The sequence below is a fragment of the Lupinus angustifolius genome, chromosome LG18 (genome assembly GCF_001865875.1).
Source record: "Lupinus angustifolius cultivar Tanjil chromosome LG18, LupAngTanjil_v1.0, whole genome shotgun sequence".
NCBI classification, from domain to species: Eukaryota; Viridiplantae; Streptophyta; class Magnoliopsida; order Fabales; family Fabaceae; genus Lupinus; species Lupinus angustifolius.
The window spans coordinates 241,083-256,817 of NC_032026.1; the positions used below are offsets into that span (position 1 = coordinate 241,083).

A 15,735-nucleotide genomic window follows, 5' to 3' on the forward strand; every position below is an offset into this window, starting at 1 on the left:
TTCCGAGTTCTCAATATGAGGAGGGTGGGTGGACTTGTGATGACTATGCAAGAGGAATATATGTCACAAAGTTAGGATATTGGTGGTTCAAAAATGGTGTGGAGGACGATAATCATATATGTGACATATGTAAGAGGAACATATATTCATTACCCTCCAACGAGATTCATTTTAAAAGGAATAAGACAACGAATCCATTTTGTAAGAGATGCCATGTAGGAGTTGAGGATCTTAAGCATATATATGGGGACAGTAATGAATCTTCAATGTTATGGCAGAGATTAGGTTTGGTCGCACCATCGTTTTAGGTGACTCAAACTTTTCAAGACTAGTTGTTGGAGAACTATAGACATTGTCACAAAGTAATATTTATGGTAATGGTTTAGTGGATATGGAGGTGGAGAAACAATTCCAATCTAGGCAATATACTTGGGATATCACTTATGTGACACATAGTGTTCACCAAGTCTACTTTGAGTGGCTATGTGGGATCACAAATGAACAGTTGTTACAGGTGCAATGAAATTCTTGAAAAAAAGATAACTAAATATGAATGTTAATGACATCGACATCATGGGTTGGTTGACGAGGTTTTCAACAAGTGTCGGAAATGGTTCTCATATATTAGCGTAATTACTAACAATGCATCAAAGTTGGAATTATATTGGAACTTGAAGTATAAAAACTTGATTTTTGAATGTGATTGTCTTGAAATTATGCAAATTATCATAGATGGATTCCATATTCAACTAAATCATATTTTGCATGTACTGAACACTATTCATCCAATTATATTTATATTTATTGTGATAGGCACATTTCTCAGTGAAGTCAAGTTTGTACTAGTTTAGTACTTTCAATGTCTCAATCATAGTTCCATCAAAATGACAATTATATTTTGATTTATTACCTTCATATTAGCTCATTTTTTTTTTGTCGTTTTTGTTTTCAATGTACCAAAATAATAAATAGTACTAATTTCTTATCACAAATAAATAATATTATTTGTTATAAGAAAAATGTATTAAAAGTATATAATAAAAGAAGTTAAAAAGTTGAAAGGAGCTTTGAGATCGAAAAGGAAGTTTTGTAATCTTTCATAAAAAATCAAATTCCTATAGAACTAATCCGGTTTACGATTGATTAACAACAACAAGTCGTTGTAGTATAGTGGTAAGTATTCCCGCCTGTCACGCGGGTGACCCGGGTTCGATCCCCGGCAACGGCGTCTTTATCTTTTTTGTTCCAATTTTTGATTTCCAGGATTCAAAGATACGTCGTCGTTTCATTGTCTTCTAGTTGTGTGTTTCATTCAACACACTAATCTTTTTTCCAATTCTACCCTCCTAGGGTTTACTCTCACACTCCACCTATATATATCCACAATGTTGAACCTTGCATCCATGCCTCTGCTGCTGAATCATACACTCAAAGCTTCTTATTCAATTTCTCCATCCATTCCCTTCTTTACTTATTTCATATCCATTCCCTTCTTTACTTATTTCATATCCATTGTTGTCATGTTATGTACCCAAGGAATGAAATTTATATCACATTTTTTCTGTGCATTAGTAAATTTCACTTTTTTTTTGCATTTTCATATATGGGTATGCATATAGAGTTATATTATGTGCAATGGAATAAATTCACTTTTTTTATTCATCTGCTCATACCCAATAGTTACAGAGATCCACTAACTCTAATGGGTAGGTTCATTCAAGATTTTGTGAAATTTGTTGTGTAACTTTTGTACTATAGAAAAAGTGTGAATATGGAAATTGAAGTGTTAATAGTCTTACCCTCTTTCTGTGTGTTATGTTTTTAGAATCAATGTTCATTTTATTGTATTGGGTGATTTATAAGATTCAATTTTGATTCATGTTTTTGAAATGTGAGCATTACTATTCCCCTGTAGTGTATTCATTAGACTTGAGGGGTTTGTTACTCATAATGCTAAAAATAAAGATTCAATGGAATTAGTCAGGCTTCTTGTGCTGTTTTAAATGTGCTTGGAGTTTGGAATATATTCCTACATCTCATATAACTCTTCATTATTAGTTAATTTTCTCTTGTAATTCATTGAGTGCAAAGATTCATTTTTTTAAGGTAATGGATTGGTGGACATGAAAAGATTCATTTTTTAAGGTTTTGAAGTATGAGCATTACTATTCCCCTTTAGCTTGATTTATTAGACTTCATGGGGTTGTTACAATAATGCTCAAAATAAATGTTCTTTGGAATTAGTCAGGCTTCTTGTGTTGTTATCAATGTGCTTGGAGTTTGGAATATATTCCTACATCTCATCTTATTTTCATTACTTGTTAAAACCATGTGTGCATTTTTCTTTGATGAATATGTTTTCTCATGCTTAAGAATCCACAGAAAATTTAAGATGTTATTTTTGTACCATGTTCAAGTATTGTTGTACTATAATATTTGTTGGATTTGTACTCCTGTTTCTCTCTTGGAAATGAGAAATGCATGGGTTTGAAATTTGAATATTTTCATTGTTCAGTATTACTTGAGGAATTTTGATGGTGATATCTGTCAAACTTTTAAGAGAATGATCCATGCAATTTTCAGGTCATGTTAATGAAGTTTTTAAGAAAGGGATTACAACTTAAAATACATGTATATACACACATATGAACACAACCTCATAGGGACTTAAAAGTGATAGAACATGACATGACCAACAACAACCAAAGCTTAAATTAGATTAAGTGGTTGAATAATATATACAACAGTATCAAAATAAACAATATATAAATAAATCTTAATTTAAAAGAAAGAAGTAATCTTTTAAAAGTTAGCATGGGTCATTGCACAGATAATAAAATGTTGTCATTTATTTATTTATTTATTATTTTAATACTTTTTTTATATATTGGTATAAAATTCAAGAAATAAAAATGGAAAATGTACTGAAAGTATCCATCCTAGGTAGGAAGACCTTTGCTGCTCTTGTTATTTTGTACCAAAAAGTGTGTTATAGTGTCTGGTATGTTTATGTGCTATTTTGAAGTGTATGTGATCGGAAACTGATATATCTTCCTATTAAATCTTTTTACCTATCAAAAAGTGACATATGTCATAAGATGTTACTTTAATGATTAGTTTACAAGTAACATATGTCACTTTCCTGTAGATAGGAAGATTAGTAGGAGGATATAGTTGAAAGATATAACATTGCTATGCTTGTATGTGATTTATAGATGAAGTTGAAGAGTTCATGAATTCAGTTCCAACATGTTTTGTTGGCTGCTGGAACTTATAGGCAACTGATACTTCTGTATGTCACAAGAATGTAATGAATTTATCCTAGTTGATCATGTTTCTTGTCATTTTATGGTGTAAAGTTGGGGATTACTTTTGAGATAACCTGCAAGGAAAGATAAAACATCTCAATCCCAATGGTATGTTGTATGATCAGATATTAACAGAACATCATTACCTCAAATCAGCATATAGCTCATATGTAGATATAATAGGTAAAAAATTGTTCTCATAAACATGTCCAAAGAGAAAAAATTCTGAGGCAATTTCATGCATATTACAAGTTCATATCTAATGTCAATCACGAGTACACATCTGTTGTCCCACAAAGTGTGTAACTGCAAGTACCATAAGATGTTATTGGTCAGGAAAATGATTAATTATTAATTTTTTAACTTCAAAATATTTTTCCAACCGACCATAGACTATAATACAATTTGTAGGACAGCAGATTGCTCCTGTCAATCACCAGAAGGGTACATTTCCTCTTGCACCATATCATCTACATCTATACATTACATCTCAACCTTCTAATGTGATCATAATTCATATTACATAGACCATAAATATGAAGCTTAACTCTAGCTAGCAAATCAAGTCCTACTACAATGGCTGCATTGTTTTGGGCATTGGCTTTAGCAAGCCTATGCTACCCTTTAGCCTCAATCAATGCCCAAACACAAGCAAGTGCACCTTCATCAAAGTTGCCAATTACAACCCCAAATGCACCTTCCAAGTTACCTGCCACAACAACACTAGGTGCACCATCCAAATTGCCAATCATAATTTCCCCATCAGTAGCTAAACAACCACCCTTTGTGGCTGCAACCCCTACTGCTTCATCGAAACCACCGACAGCGAGCATAAACACGGCTGCACCATCTAAATTGCCAACCGCAACTTCCCCGTCAATAGCTAAACAACCACCAATTGCGGCTGCAACCCCGACTAGCTCGTGGAGACCAGCAGTGGCAGTCTCTCCCACTTCTAGCGAACCGCCGAGAACGGCCAGCCAGCCACCTACTATTGCAACAGTGAAACCAATATCTCCAACATATGCTCCTGTGAAATCACCCCTTCCTAAAATTGCATCTCCAGTACTTGCTCCTGTTAAATTACCATTTCCCAAGGTTACACCAACTTTAAGCCCTAAAGCACCATATCCTAAATTTCCACCACCACAGCCACCAACAAAAGCACCATCTCCTAAAATACCACCACCACAGCCACCAAAAAAAGCACCATCTCCTAAAATTCCACCACCACCACAGCCACCAAAAAAAGCACCTTCTCCTAAAATTCCACCACCACAGCCACCAAAAAAAGCACCCTCTCCTAAAATTCCACCACCTCATCCACCAAAAAAAGCACCTACTTCCCCACCACCTGTTTTATCGCCGTTATTATCACCATCATTGTCGCCATCAAATGTATCACCAACACCTGCCAAAGAAACACCAGCACCAGCTCCTACACACAAAAAGAAATCACCAAAAGCATCACCTGTTCCTTCACCATTAAGTAACTCACCAACACCTGCACCAGCCCCTATATTAGACACACCAGCACCATCACCTGAAGATGATGAGCCAGAGCCACCACCCCACAAGCACAAGAAAAGAAGACACAAACACAAACACAAGAGACATCATGCACTATCTCTAGCTCCAGCACCAACAACAATTATTAGGAGGAGTCCACCAGCACCACTAACTGATGATGCTACAACTACAACAGATTCACAAGAGTCACCAGCACCAGCACCAAGTCTCAATGTGGTAATGTCTTTCATCATTTAAACATCAAATTACAATTGTATTATATACATAAACCTTTGAGAGTCTTTATCCGGAAAAATTACGTAGATAGTGTAGTCAAACTATACTATCACATGTTTGGTATATGTTTCAAAATATTTACGGAAATAGTGTAGTTTTTAGAGAACTCGTGGACCAGGAATGCGAATTCCCTGACACATTCTCTCCTCCATGGAAGTCGTGTTTCCCATCCACGATTTTCACTTTTTTTAGAAGTCGTGTAACCTAAACACGATTTTCATTGTATATTAATAAAAAAAAATACTTTATAGCCTAGTGACTCTTGGTCCACGACTTCCCCAAACTCGTGGATCTCATCTACGAGTTCCCTAAAAACTACATCACTTCCGTAAATATTTTGAAACATATACCAAACATGTGATAGTGTAGTCAACTACACTATCCACATAACTTTTCTGTCTTTATCCAACTAGGTAGGGCCGACTATATCAATCGAACGAACGATGTCATAATGCTCTATCATAAACCATATTCATTGAAAAATCGTTGTATACTTATCATATCACACTATTATCACTTGATCATAATGTTTTTCTGTTTCACAGAATGGTGCAGAACTATACAATGAGCAAGGGAGAAATATAAGGGCAATGATAGGACTTGCTATTGCCATTTTGTTATCTTTCATATGACACTTCCAAGTTCCAATATATGGTGATAATGGAGATCTCTATGCAACTATTTGGTTTCAGAAATATAAAATCTTTCATATTGATGAACATGAATAATCAAAAGATTGTATCTATAAGTCTATAACTTATTTATTTCTTATTTCTTTCTTTTGTGATGTTTGTTCCAAAATATTAATGAATATATGAATTTTTCAATTATTGAAAAAAAATGGCTATACTCCATGTTAATTTATTTTCTGCCAATGTCATATATTCTTAAAGATGAATGGAATGATTTTTAATTTTTGTAATAGAATAAGTGTGGTTAATACAAATGTGGCTATTTCATGAAGAAAAGAATTTGTAAATGTTGAATTGAATGGAGGAATTAAAGAGCAATTGTATGGATTATGTTTAGGCTCGATAAATCGAAGTATAATGTGTCATGAGTTGATCAATTATTTTTTTTACTAAGAATCTATTTACGAATTGAGTTTTGCAGATAAATGAATGAAAAATAAATACTTAAAAATCATGTTCATTTTGCTCAAAAAATCGACTCACATTGGGTTCCTTTTATCTTTATTTAAATTTACATTTTTCATTTGTTTTTTCAATCAATTTTAGATATTTTCAGGCAAAACTGACTTGTAGTTGTCACCTTATAGTTTGTGAGTACAAAAATAACTAGAAGCTATAGTTGTATAAGTAACTTATTAAAGTAGAACTATCTGATACAATTAATTCTGAAACTATTGAATTTTAAAAATGACTAAAAAAAAATAAGTGTGTTTTATTTAGATGCAAATAATATAATTTTTAAATATTTTGAAAGAGAATTGATATGAGAAATATTGAAAACTCCTTTCATTCGTTGAGCCTTACTTCAACTAGTTTTCTCCATAGAACACAACACAATTCCATTGTCTATGTTCTTCATATATATAATATTGCAAATTGATTTTTTCTTTAAAATAATCTAAAGCTTAGTTATAAATATTGTACATTTGGTTAAACTAATACAAAGATATACTAGTCCCTATACCTATACAATACGACAATTATATCAAATCAACGATTAAATAAGTCAAAATTAGAAAATATTGGTTAAACTGTATCATACACATCAAAATCGGGAGTATAACTACCCCTTCCAACAAATATAAATATCAGAAATCTAATCTTAAACAATTTATTCATTCCGAAAATTAGTGGGCCTGATCAATATCTTGTTGGTAAGTGATATATATTAGAGATTAAAATCTGTGCACTGATAGTCAGCATATTATCCACCATTAATTTGTTTTTACTTTTGTTTCGAGATTCAACGGTGGTTGACAAATCGATGGTGGATGATTTGCCGACAATGTAAATAACAATGATGTGAAACATTAAATTAAATAAATGTAAAGAAAGAAAAAAGAGTAGAATATGAGAAAAACCAAAACACAAAATTGTATTTAAGACTAATGCATCCCTAATCTCTGACTCTGCAATTTCCTCTCTTTCGATTCGATGGATTCATTCCAACAACCTCCTCCTCCTCACAACTACATTCGACCACCACAACCACCGTCACAACCACCTCCTCACACGGCGGATCCCTATAATCAACACTACTTTCACCCTCCTTCATTCTCCACACAACAACAATTTCAATATCATCACACTCACTGGCCTCCACCTCCACCTCCACCTCCACCTAATCCTTATCCATACCATCACAACCACATCACACACCCTTATCCTCAGGTTTCGCAATCTTCTTTACCTTTTTGGTTAACTAGGGTTTCTTCAATTACTTCTTATTTGTTTTATTCATTCATAATATTATATTTGCTTTTTCATTTTCTAGGAATGGACCAACCAAGCTTGGCCTCCAAACCAACCCTATCCAGGTTACTTCTTATTTTACAAGTTTTATTTTCATTCTGTTTATTAACACTTAATCTCCAAGTAAGGGTTATTCATATTGTATCAATTTGTTGTTGTTATAGTTGATTTATGCCCAGTTTACCTGGACCAATTACATTGTTTTAACTCTTCGGGAAAAAATTGATTCTACCTATGTTTTATTCGTTTGTATTCATGGGCATTACCCTGACTGTTTGAGTTCTTACATGGCACTGAAGTGTTGTAAATTGCACTCCGCAATTGTAATATTGCAATTTCGGGAGGCTCCGCAATGGCATGGCGGCCGCGTTTCCTACAATTTTCCGCCAATGCGGTAAAGTTTAAAACACTGAACTGAATATTGACCTAGACAGATATATGTGTGCATACGTATGAGATGTTATGATCAAACTTATATGCTTGTTTTCGGCTGTTGTTTGTAATGGGTGATTATAATATCTGGCTTGATATGCAGCCAATGGAATGATAACAATTTAATGTATTTGTTTTGTGTTCCCTCATGTGTGCTTCTGCATACTATTTTATTTGGCTTCTTCGAAATGTATGTGCCTTTCTTTTCCTCCCCCCTCCCCCAATTTTCATGCATCCTTTTTAACAGAGTGAGTTTTGTCATTTTTGATACGACGGTAGCTCAAAAGAATGAAGAAGATTGGGCTGCTAAGGCCAGAGCATGGGCTGATGCTAAGACTGCAATGGAAAGCCAGCATCCACAATCACATTTTTCACCTGCTGGAAGATTGCAAGAGCAAAGCTATTATCATGATCAGTATCAGCAACCTGTAGACTCACATTATGCTGAGGTTCAAAACCAGTCCCATCCACCATCAAGCTATCAACAATTTTCCTACGTGGATGCATCTGCACATCGGTTTTCAGGACATTCACAGGAGGCTGCACCTGTCGGTTTGGAGACATCTTATAATTCGGATGGACATTCATACAGTGCTAGAGATGGGACCAACATTGGAGGTCCAAATGCTTCATTTGGACAAGGAAACCTACCAACAAATTCATCAGTTCACCAGCAGGAGGTACCTTCTAGTTATAGTTCTGTTGCAGGTAATGATTTATTTAGTACTTTGAAATTGCAAGTGAAGCTTTGCTCAAGTACTGTGTGGTAAACTAGAAATGGCTCATAAATCAATATTTGCAAATTTCCCTGTACTCAAGTATTTGTGATATGAACATGGTAAAACTTCGGGTCCTTTCGACCCTTTCACGTTGTCATGCTATCTCCTTGAACAAGATAAGTTATCAGGCTATCACAATTCTTGTGTTGTAGAGAACTTGTATGATTTTATAGATTTTTATTCATAGAAAGAAACAAAATATTATTCAAGACACCGCAAAGCTGAAACAAAATATTATTCAAGACACCGCAAAGCTGAATCAAAATAAAAAGTAAAATCATCCATAGGAAACCACAAAAGTAACACAAAGCAAGGGGAAAACAAAACAAGAGATCACCACATCCGCCCAAAACTCTCATAGGGAATTCTTTCTACGTAACATCACAACAAAAGGGAAAACTAATAATAAAAGAAACACTAAATAGGGCTCTTCTTTTCCTTCAACAAAGAAGGCAAATTTAAAAAAATCTAATTAAGTCTTCAAAATAACTTGGTTGGAACATATTGTGAATTGTAAGATTCATGAATCGAAGGGGAGCCTTAGTGCAACTGTTGGAGTTGTTGCCAAATGACTTGAAGGACATCAGTTCATGTCATGGAATTAGCCTCTTGCAAATGCAAGGTAAGACTTCCTATTATAGAGTATAGACCCACTATTATCCCCTGGACCAATGCATAGTGGAAGCTTTATAACACCAGGTTGCTTTCCATTTTCATAATGAAATTATAAAAGTATGTTTATAAGTAGGTAGTATAATTTATTTATTTCCATCTCAATGAACATTTACTATTTGGATTTTCCATAATTTTTCCTCAACATTAATTATTACTATTCATAACAATTGTAAGATAGTAGAACCTTGCGGCAGAAAGCCTAATGTTTTCGCCACCCCTTTGGTTTCTCTCCCCTCTGCTACTGTCGATCTCAGATGTGCAGACCTGAGGTGTGTTTCACCTAACATCAACCCCACCATCCTCACTACTAGTGCCAGACTGTTGTACCATCTGAGGCTTGTCATCGGTGGAGCATCCATTCACCCCCACACCACACCTTGATCACTACTGTTCTGAGCTATTTTCAGGAAGCCATCTTCTTATACCTCTCTGATTTTGATCCTACCCACACCTACCCATATTTTCAGGAAGCCATCTTCTTTAGCCAAAGTTTGCTTTTTTGTTTAAAAATATAGTAAACCATTTGTGAAGCTGCTTGAATCCTACCTTTTCAAGAAAATTATAGTTGTTTCTCTGTGAAGCCACTTGAGCTGAAGCCTGAGTGGCCCAAATTGAGGAATGGTTACATATTGATAACCACTGTGCATGTGCCTAACATTAATAAGGATATTTATATGTTGAATCAAAGGTCCCAATGAAGTACCCATGCTCAGTGATGATAGAGCATTACCTTTTAATTACTTCATCGTATTTCATTACGTAGCTAACTGAAACAAATTATTTGTGATGGGTGCCAATCTAGTTGTTTTATGTTTGATATATTTTCTTTTCTTGGACATTGTTGCTACTTGCTAGTACTAACTTATAGTGGTTCTGAGTTGCTTACTTACAAGAATGACCTCTTGTTCGCACATATGCTGAGTACCTGTTTAGGGAAAACATAAACCCTTTTCCCACCGGCCTTATGCTGGTTTATTTGTGTCCCTTATGTTAAATAGGCAAGTCTGGTTCTTTTACTTTAATGTTTTTTCCCTATACATACGAGTTGGAGCACTGGTATTAGTTGCAGCTTTGATGAATATATGCATGCCCTTGAAAAGTAGGCTTCTAGGCCTCTGAGGCTACAGTTAGAATTTTATTTATTTTCCCACATTCACTCTGAATATTGACTTACAGGTAAAGAGGCTGCTGATCAGATTCAACAATCATACACATTGTTGCCTTTGTCAAGTTCCTCATCTCATGAACAACGGCATGTGCAATCATCAATGCAACCACCCTTTGCAATTGGCAGCCATTCATTGGACCCTGCTATCAGTCTTACCGATCAACCTTTAGATTTTGCACCTAGGTTTAGTCGTGATAGTGACCTGCAAATGCAATCAATTTATAGTCTTCATGATTCGGGCACTCCTATGAATAACTGGGCTGCTCCAGTGCCACCTGGTATTGGTTATCCACCAATACCTCCAACTCTTGCCTCTGGACCACAGGTCTTAAATTTGTCACTTTATTTTCTATTCATACACATACATATGGACAGGCATGCATGCAGTTATGCATGTGCATAAATAGACACACACTGACACACAAATATGCATATATATAATTAGTGCATCTGATACTTGGTTCATTTAGCAGCATGACCCTTCTATCACTAGTCCTGGTCACGTGGCACCACATTTTGGAAGATTTCCTGGATCTGGCCTACCTCCAACAGTTCCACCAAGTGGTGCACCTTTTACCATTAACACTGGAGCTACAACTCATCCTACTGTAGCTTTCTCTGCTGATGCATATGGGGTTTCTGGTATTTCTGAACGCCCTAAGAAGGTAACTACATTGAGAAGGTTAACACATGGTAGATATATATCATCAAATCTCATTCTGCTGTTATTTTTCAGGCCTCGGTCCCTAACTGGCTTAGAGAGGAAATAAAGAAAACAGTCATTGCTGCTCCTTCTGTAGGTCATCTGAAAGAGGAAACAACATATATGGATGATGACATTGATAAGTCATATGTGAAGGCTGATGAGGCTGGTAGTAAAAGCATTGATTCTTCTAGATCAGCTGAGGATGAGGATGATGATGAGGTTTCATTCTTCACCATTACAGTTTCCTTTTGTAAAAGTAGTCCTTTTATATATTTTATTTTGTTATTTGAATGTTCTTTATTAGAGAGTGAGCTTGACACAACGGTAAGGTTGTTGCTTAGTGACTATGAGGTTACGGGTTCAAATCCTAGAAACAGCCTCTTGACTTGCGAGGGTAAGGCAGCGTACATCTACCCTCCCCATACTCCACTAAGTGGGAGCATCGTGCATTGGGTCACTACTCTTTTTATTTGAATGTTCTTTATTCGCATGGATTTGATATGACATATTCGATATGTAGGATCTTGTTAGAACTGCTGCAATCAACCAGGAAATAAAGAGAGTTCTGACTGAAGTTCTTTTGAAGGTTAGCTTTGATTAAAACACATTGTTCTGTCTGTAGCTGAAAACAAGTAGTCTGCTGTAATTCTAAGTACTTTTTTTCTTCTTAGGTTACTGATGAATTGTTTGATGAAATTGCAACAAAAGTTCTTAGTGAAGACGATCTTACTGCTGAAGGTAGTTGTCTGATGCATCTTATTATATGCTAACTTTCTGGGCATTAATTATCGAAGCTTCTAACAATTTGTATTTTTGCAGTGGGTCACAGTGCTGCCACTTCAGACCATAAGTCATCAGCATCTCCACCATCAGGTCCAGTTCCTAAGGCATCTGCGAAGGTTCTGGTTCCAGTCAAAGCAAAGGAGTTAGAGAATGATAGTGCGGGTGAGAAATCTAATTCCAGCTCTCCCGGGGATGTTTTAGGTCTTGGAAATTATGGTTCTGATGCTGATGATGGAGATGATGAGATTAAGAGCTCCAGCGAGCCAGATCCTTTAAAAGATGTTGCTTATCATTCAGGGATTAATAGCAGTTTAGAACTTGAAGAGCACTCTAGAAGTCAGACTAATTTGGTAAACAGTGTTGTCAAAACTAGCTCATTATCACAACCAAATAGGAGCAATGGTGGCGCTATTGATCAGTTGGATGCTGATAAGGTGACCATAGAATCAGATCATTCACATTCTTCCAAGGTGGTTTCTAAAGATAGTAAGGATAGTGACCTTCATACCTTTGAAAGAAGTAATGACAGGTTTAATGGGTTTAGTACTAAAGATGCTTCAGGGATTCAAAAATCTGAACTGTCTGGTAAGAATGTTGGTTTGGAAAAAGCAACAGATAATCATCCAGGTAGGGAAGGCAAAATAATATCAGAAAAACATGATCGACATGACAGGAGCTATTCTGAGAAGGATTTCGTTAAGGAGATACAAAGCAGTCAGACTAGGACAGATGAAAAAGGTAATGAAAATCATAGAAGAAAGGATGAAAGACATCAGAAAAAGGAAAAATCAGATTCCATCAGTGAAGCAAAAGAAAGAGTAAAGGAGCACAGTTTAAGGCATGGGGAGAAAGTGAAGGAGTCAGAGTCAAGGAAAAGATCTTTCCATGCTGATGTCAAGGATGACAAGAAGGAAGCAGTAAAACCCAATAGAGACAGTGTCATTGAAGATAATAGCCGGAAAAAGGAACCTAGAAAGGATAAAGGGGAACATAAGTCAAGGCAAAAAGATGGAAGTAACCCTGACAGGCACAAAAGAAGACGTTCATCTTCAGTAAGCAGTCGAGGTAGAACGCGCAAGGATCGTGCAGTTAATTATGCCAGTGATTCAAGTGGTGAAGGCTCAGATGGCTCAAAAAGGTTTAGAACAGATTCCATTAAACCTTAATTTGGCTGGTTGTTATATATAAGTGTCTAATTCAATTTTTTTGTACTGCAGGAAGCTCCACTCAAGAAAACGTGACTTATCACCATCTCCTGTCAGGTCTAAAAGAAGGTATTATCTATTAAGAGGTTTCTTATTTTGTTCAGATTTGCAATATCAATGTTTGCATGTTTTAGAGCATCCTGCCAATATTGAGATGGGCTGTTTGTGCTTGAAGGCTATGCAATATCTTTCTTCCAGCTCAGTTATAAATTGCAGTTAAAATCATTTTAGTTATCACTTAGTTCATTTTTACGGATACTGATAGTGTAGTGTGAGCCTTGACACAATAGTAATGTTATTGCCTTGTGACCTAGAGGTCTAAGGTTCAAATCCTAGAAACAACCTCTCCACTTGTGGGGGTAAGGCTGTGTATATATTTACCCTCCCCAAACCCTACTGAATCGGAGCCTAGTGTACTTGGTCACCCTTTATACTTTTGACAGTGTAGTCTTAAATCAGTTATTTTCCCCCTTTGGCTTGTAATGGAATCTTGATTTAGCAAATAGCCTTGGCTCAGATATTAATTAAAATATTTGCCAATTTAGCAAATATGTGTGTGTTTGTTTAGGTAGTGTTTTCATGCATACTTGTATCTATTATCAGTATGTCCCTTCTGTGCAAGCTTCCATTATTTATGAGATTAACGTTGCATTGAGTGCAAGTGTGCAACTTAGGAGATTACTGCTCCAACAGTTGTGAAATTGAAGAATCAATTTTATGAATTTGTTTTACACCATATGACAGATGACTTATTTATTTCTGTAACACATGTTGAGGCTAATTTTTTTTAGGCAGTTCAACGAGGTTCTGAAGCTACTCATCACATATTTATTCATTTAGCCTTTCTTTTGTTGCTGTCATATTGGCTATATCTGTTCAGTGGAATTTGTTATTACTGTACAAGTTCTTATGCATTAATAGTTTACATTTTCATGCATTAGTCTACTCTTCATGCATTCTTTCAATTTCCTATGTATAATCTCTGATAAGACATTAGAAAAAGCAAGAAACTTGCAGTTTTGTGATCAATCGTGTGGCACTTGTTTGCCCATAATTGTTAAGGTTTTATGTCCCCTGAATATAGTGAAGGTTATCATCATCGGATTTGTAGATCTGGTAAATCTTTTACTTAGTCTTCTAACTGATAATCAGAAATAGAAAAGTTATATGGTAATATACTTTTTCCAATGAAGTTCTGACTCTACCAGGTTGAATTATTTTGTATAATAAACCTTTTTATGCTTTTAACTCACCAAGTCAGTACGGTGGTTTCATTTTTAGACAAGTTTCGCGGTCTCCCCATAGCAAGCGTTCACAGCGCAGGCATTCTCCCTACTCTTCTCTTGATACTTCCAGGTTTGTTGCTTTAAAGTTTTTCAAGATTTAGATTTATGTTTTTGTGACAAACTTCCATCATCATATAAGAATAAGCTGCTCAGGTGAACTTGTCAAGCTTCACCATGTTTACCTTACACTGCTGTTTCTTTTTTTTTATATTCACTTTGTTTGCTTTTTATGCAGAAGGAGGAGGTCAAGATCCCGATCACCTGCTCGGCGGCAAAGATGAACGACAAGGACAGAAATGGTTGTCACTGGAGGGTGTATGCGCGAATCACACTTCCCAACAAGGACTCTAGATGATATGGCTGCTTCCCTTTTCCCATTTTTATAGGTTCAATATAATGATACAGTTAATTTCCTGGTTTGCTACTGCTACAGGGATAGCATAAAATGGTGCTTGATTTGGATGTGTTGTGATGTAAAAAAGAATCCATGACTTTCATACCTAGAATTCTGGCATGTATTTAATCGGATCAATGTTCTAATTCCTACTGGCATTCAATGGATGTAGAATGCAATCCAAAATTTTGATGAATCTGTCAGCAGAATGATCTAGATCAATTATTCATATTAGATTGATTTTCTGTCTGTTTTTCCTTTCTCTTTGCTTGTTAGTATGCAAAGATGGTGTTAAGTTTTTAGCACTATTATCACATATGAATTCTTTTTAATATATGAATGATAGATTCTACATTGATATTGTAAAATACTTCGTCTCATTTTGTTTATGAGTGTAATATCTATGCACTCCTGGTGTAAAGATTTATATATAGGTAATACATCATCTATTATTTATTTGTATTTTTTATTGAAGAGTCAATAATGATTAAAAATTTATACACAGTCAGTACATCAACAAACAAATAAATATAACCAATTTCGGGGGGAAACTAATGATTAATAGAAAATATAAACTGATTGGCCCTAAAAAGTTTGTAAAACATGGCTTATAAATAAGAAATGGCCAAATGGGAGTATTTAGAGTGCAAAGTACCTTTTCTCAAGATTGAATGCATGAGTTGAGTGGAGAGGTGCTATTTACACGTTTCTCTATGATATAACACGTTCATGTTTGTGTCTTTTTTACG

The 15,735-nt window shown here is 35.4% G+C and overlaps 2 protein-coding genes and 1 non-coding gene across 8 annotated transcripts; all 3 read left to right on the forward strand.

Annotated features, from left to right (window-relative positions):
- On the forward strand, window positions 1,157–1,228 carry TRNAD-GUC. Its single transcript has one exon. It is a non-coding gene; the product is annotated as a tRNA-Asp (tRNA).
- LOC109332626 (lysine-rich arabinogalactan protein 19-like) lies at window positions 3,208–5,885 on the forward strand. Of its 3 annotated transcripts, XM_019567631.1 has the most exons (3): window positions 3,208–3,979; window positions 4,014–5,054; window positions 5,660–5,885. In XM_019567631.1, the coding sequence occupies exons 1-3, from the start codon at window positions 3,923–3,925 to the stop codon at window positions 5,744–5,746; spliced, it is 1,185 nt and encodes a 394-aa protein (XP_019423176.1). In that variant the 5' UTR covers window positions 3,208–3,922; the 3' UTR covers window positions 5,747–5,885. The 3 variants fall into 3 exon arrangements, with proteins under 3 accessions (XP_019423176.1, XP_019423174.1, XP_019423175.1); XM_019567629.1 differs by having other exon boundaries at window positions 3,209–5,054; XM_019567630.1 differs by having other exon boundaries at window positions 3,209–5,051.
- On the forward strand, window positions 7,211–15,215 carry LOC109332624. Of its 4 annotated transcripts, XM_019567627.1 has the most exons (12): window positions 7,211–7,477; window positions 7,581–7,623; window positions 8,267–8,698; window positions 10,621–10,937; window positions 11,086–11,277; window positions 11,349–11,537; window positions 11,839–11,904; window positions 11,990–12,056; window positions 12,138–13,239; window positions 13,319–13,375; window positions 14,588–14,662; window positions 14,828–15,189. In XM_019567627.1, the coding sequence occupies exons 1-12, from the start codon at window positions 7,241–7,243 to the stop codon at window positions 14,871–14,873; spliced, it is 2,823 nt and encodes a 940-aa protein (XP_019423172.1). In that variant the 5' UTR covers window positions 7,211–7,240; the 3' UTR covers window positions 14,874–15,189. The 4 variants fall into 4 exon arrangements, with proteins under 4 accessions (XP_019423172.1, XP_019423173.1, XP_019423170.1 ...); XM_019567628.1 differs by having other exon boundaries at window positions 11,083–11,277; window positions 14,588–15,215; XM_019567625.1 differs by lacking the exons at window positions 14,588–14,662; window positions 14,828–15,189 and having other exon boundaries at window positions 11,083–11,277; window positions 13,319–14,578.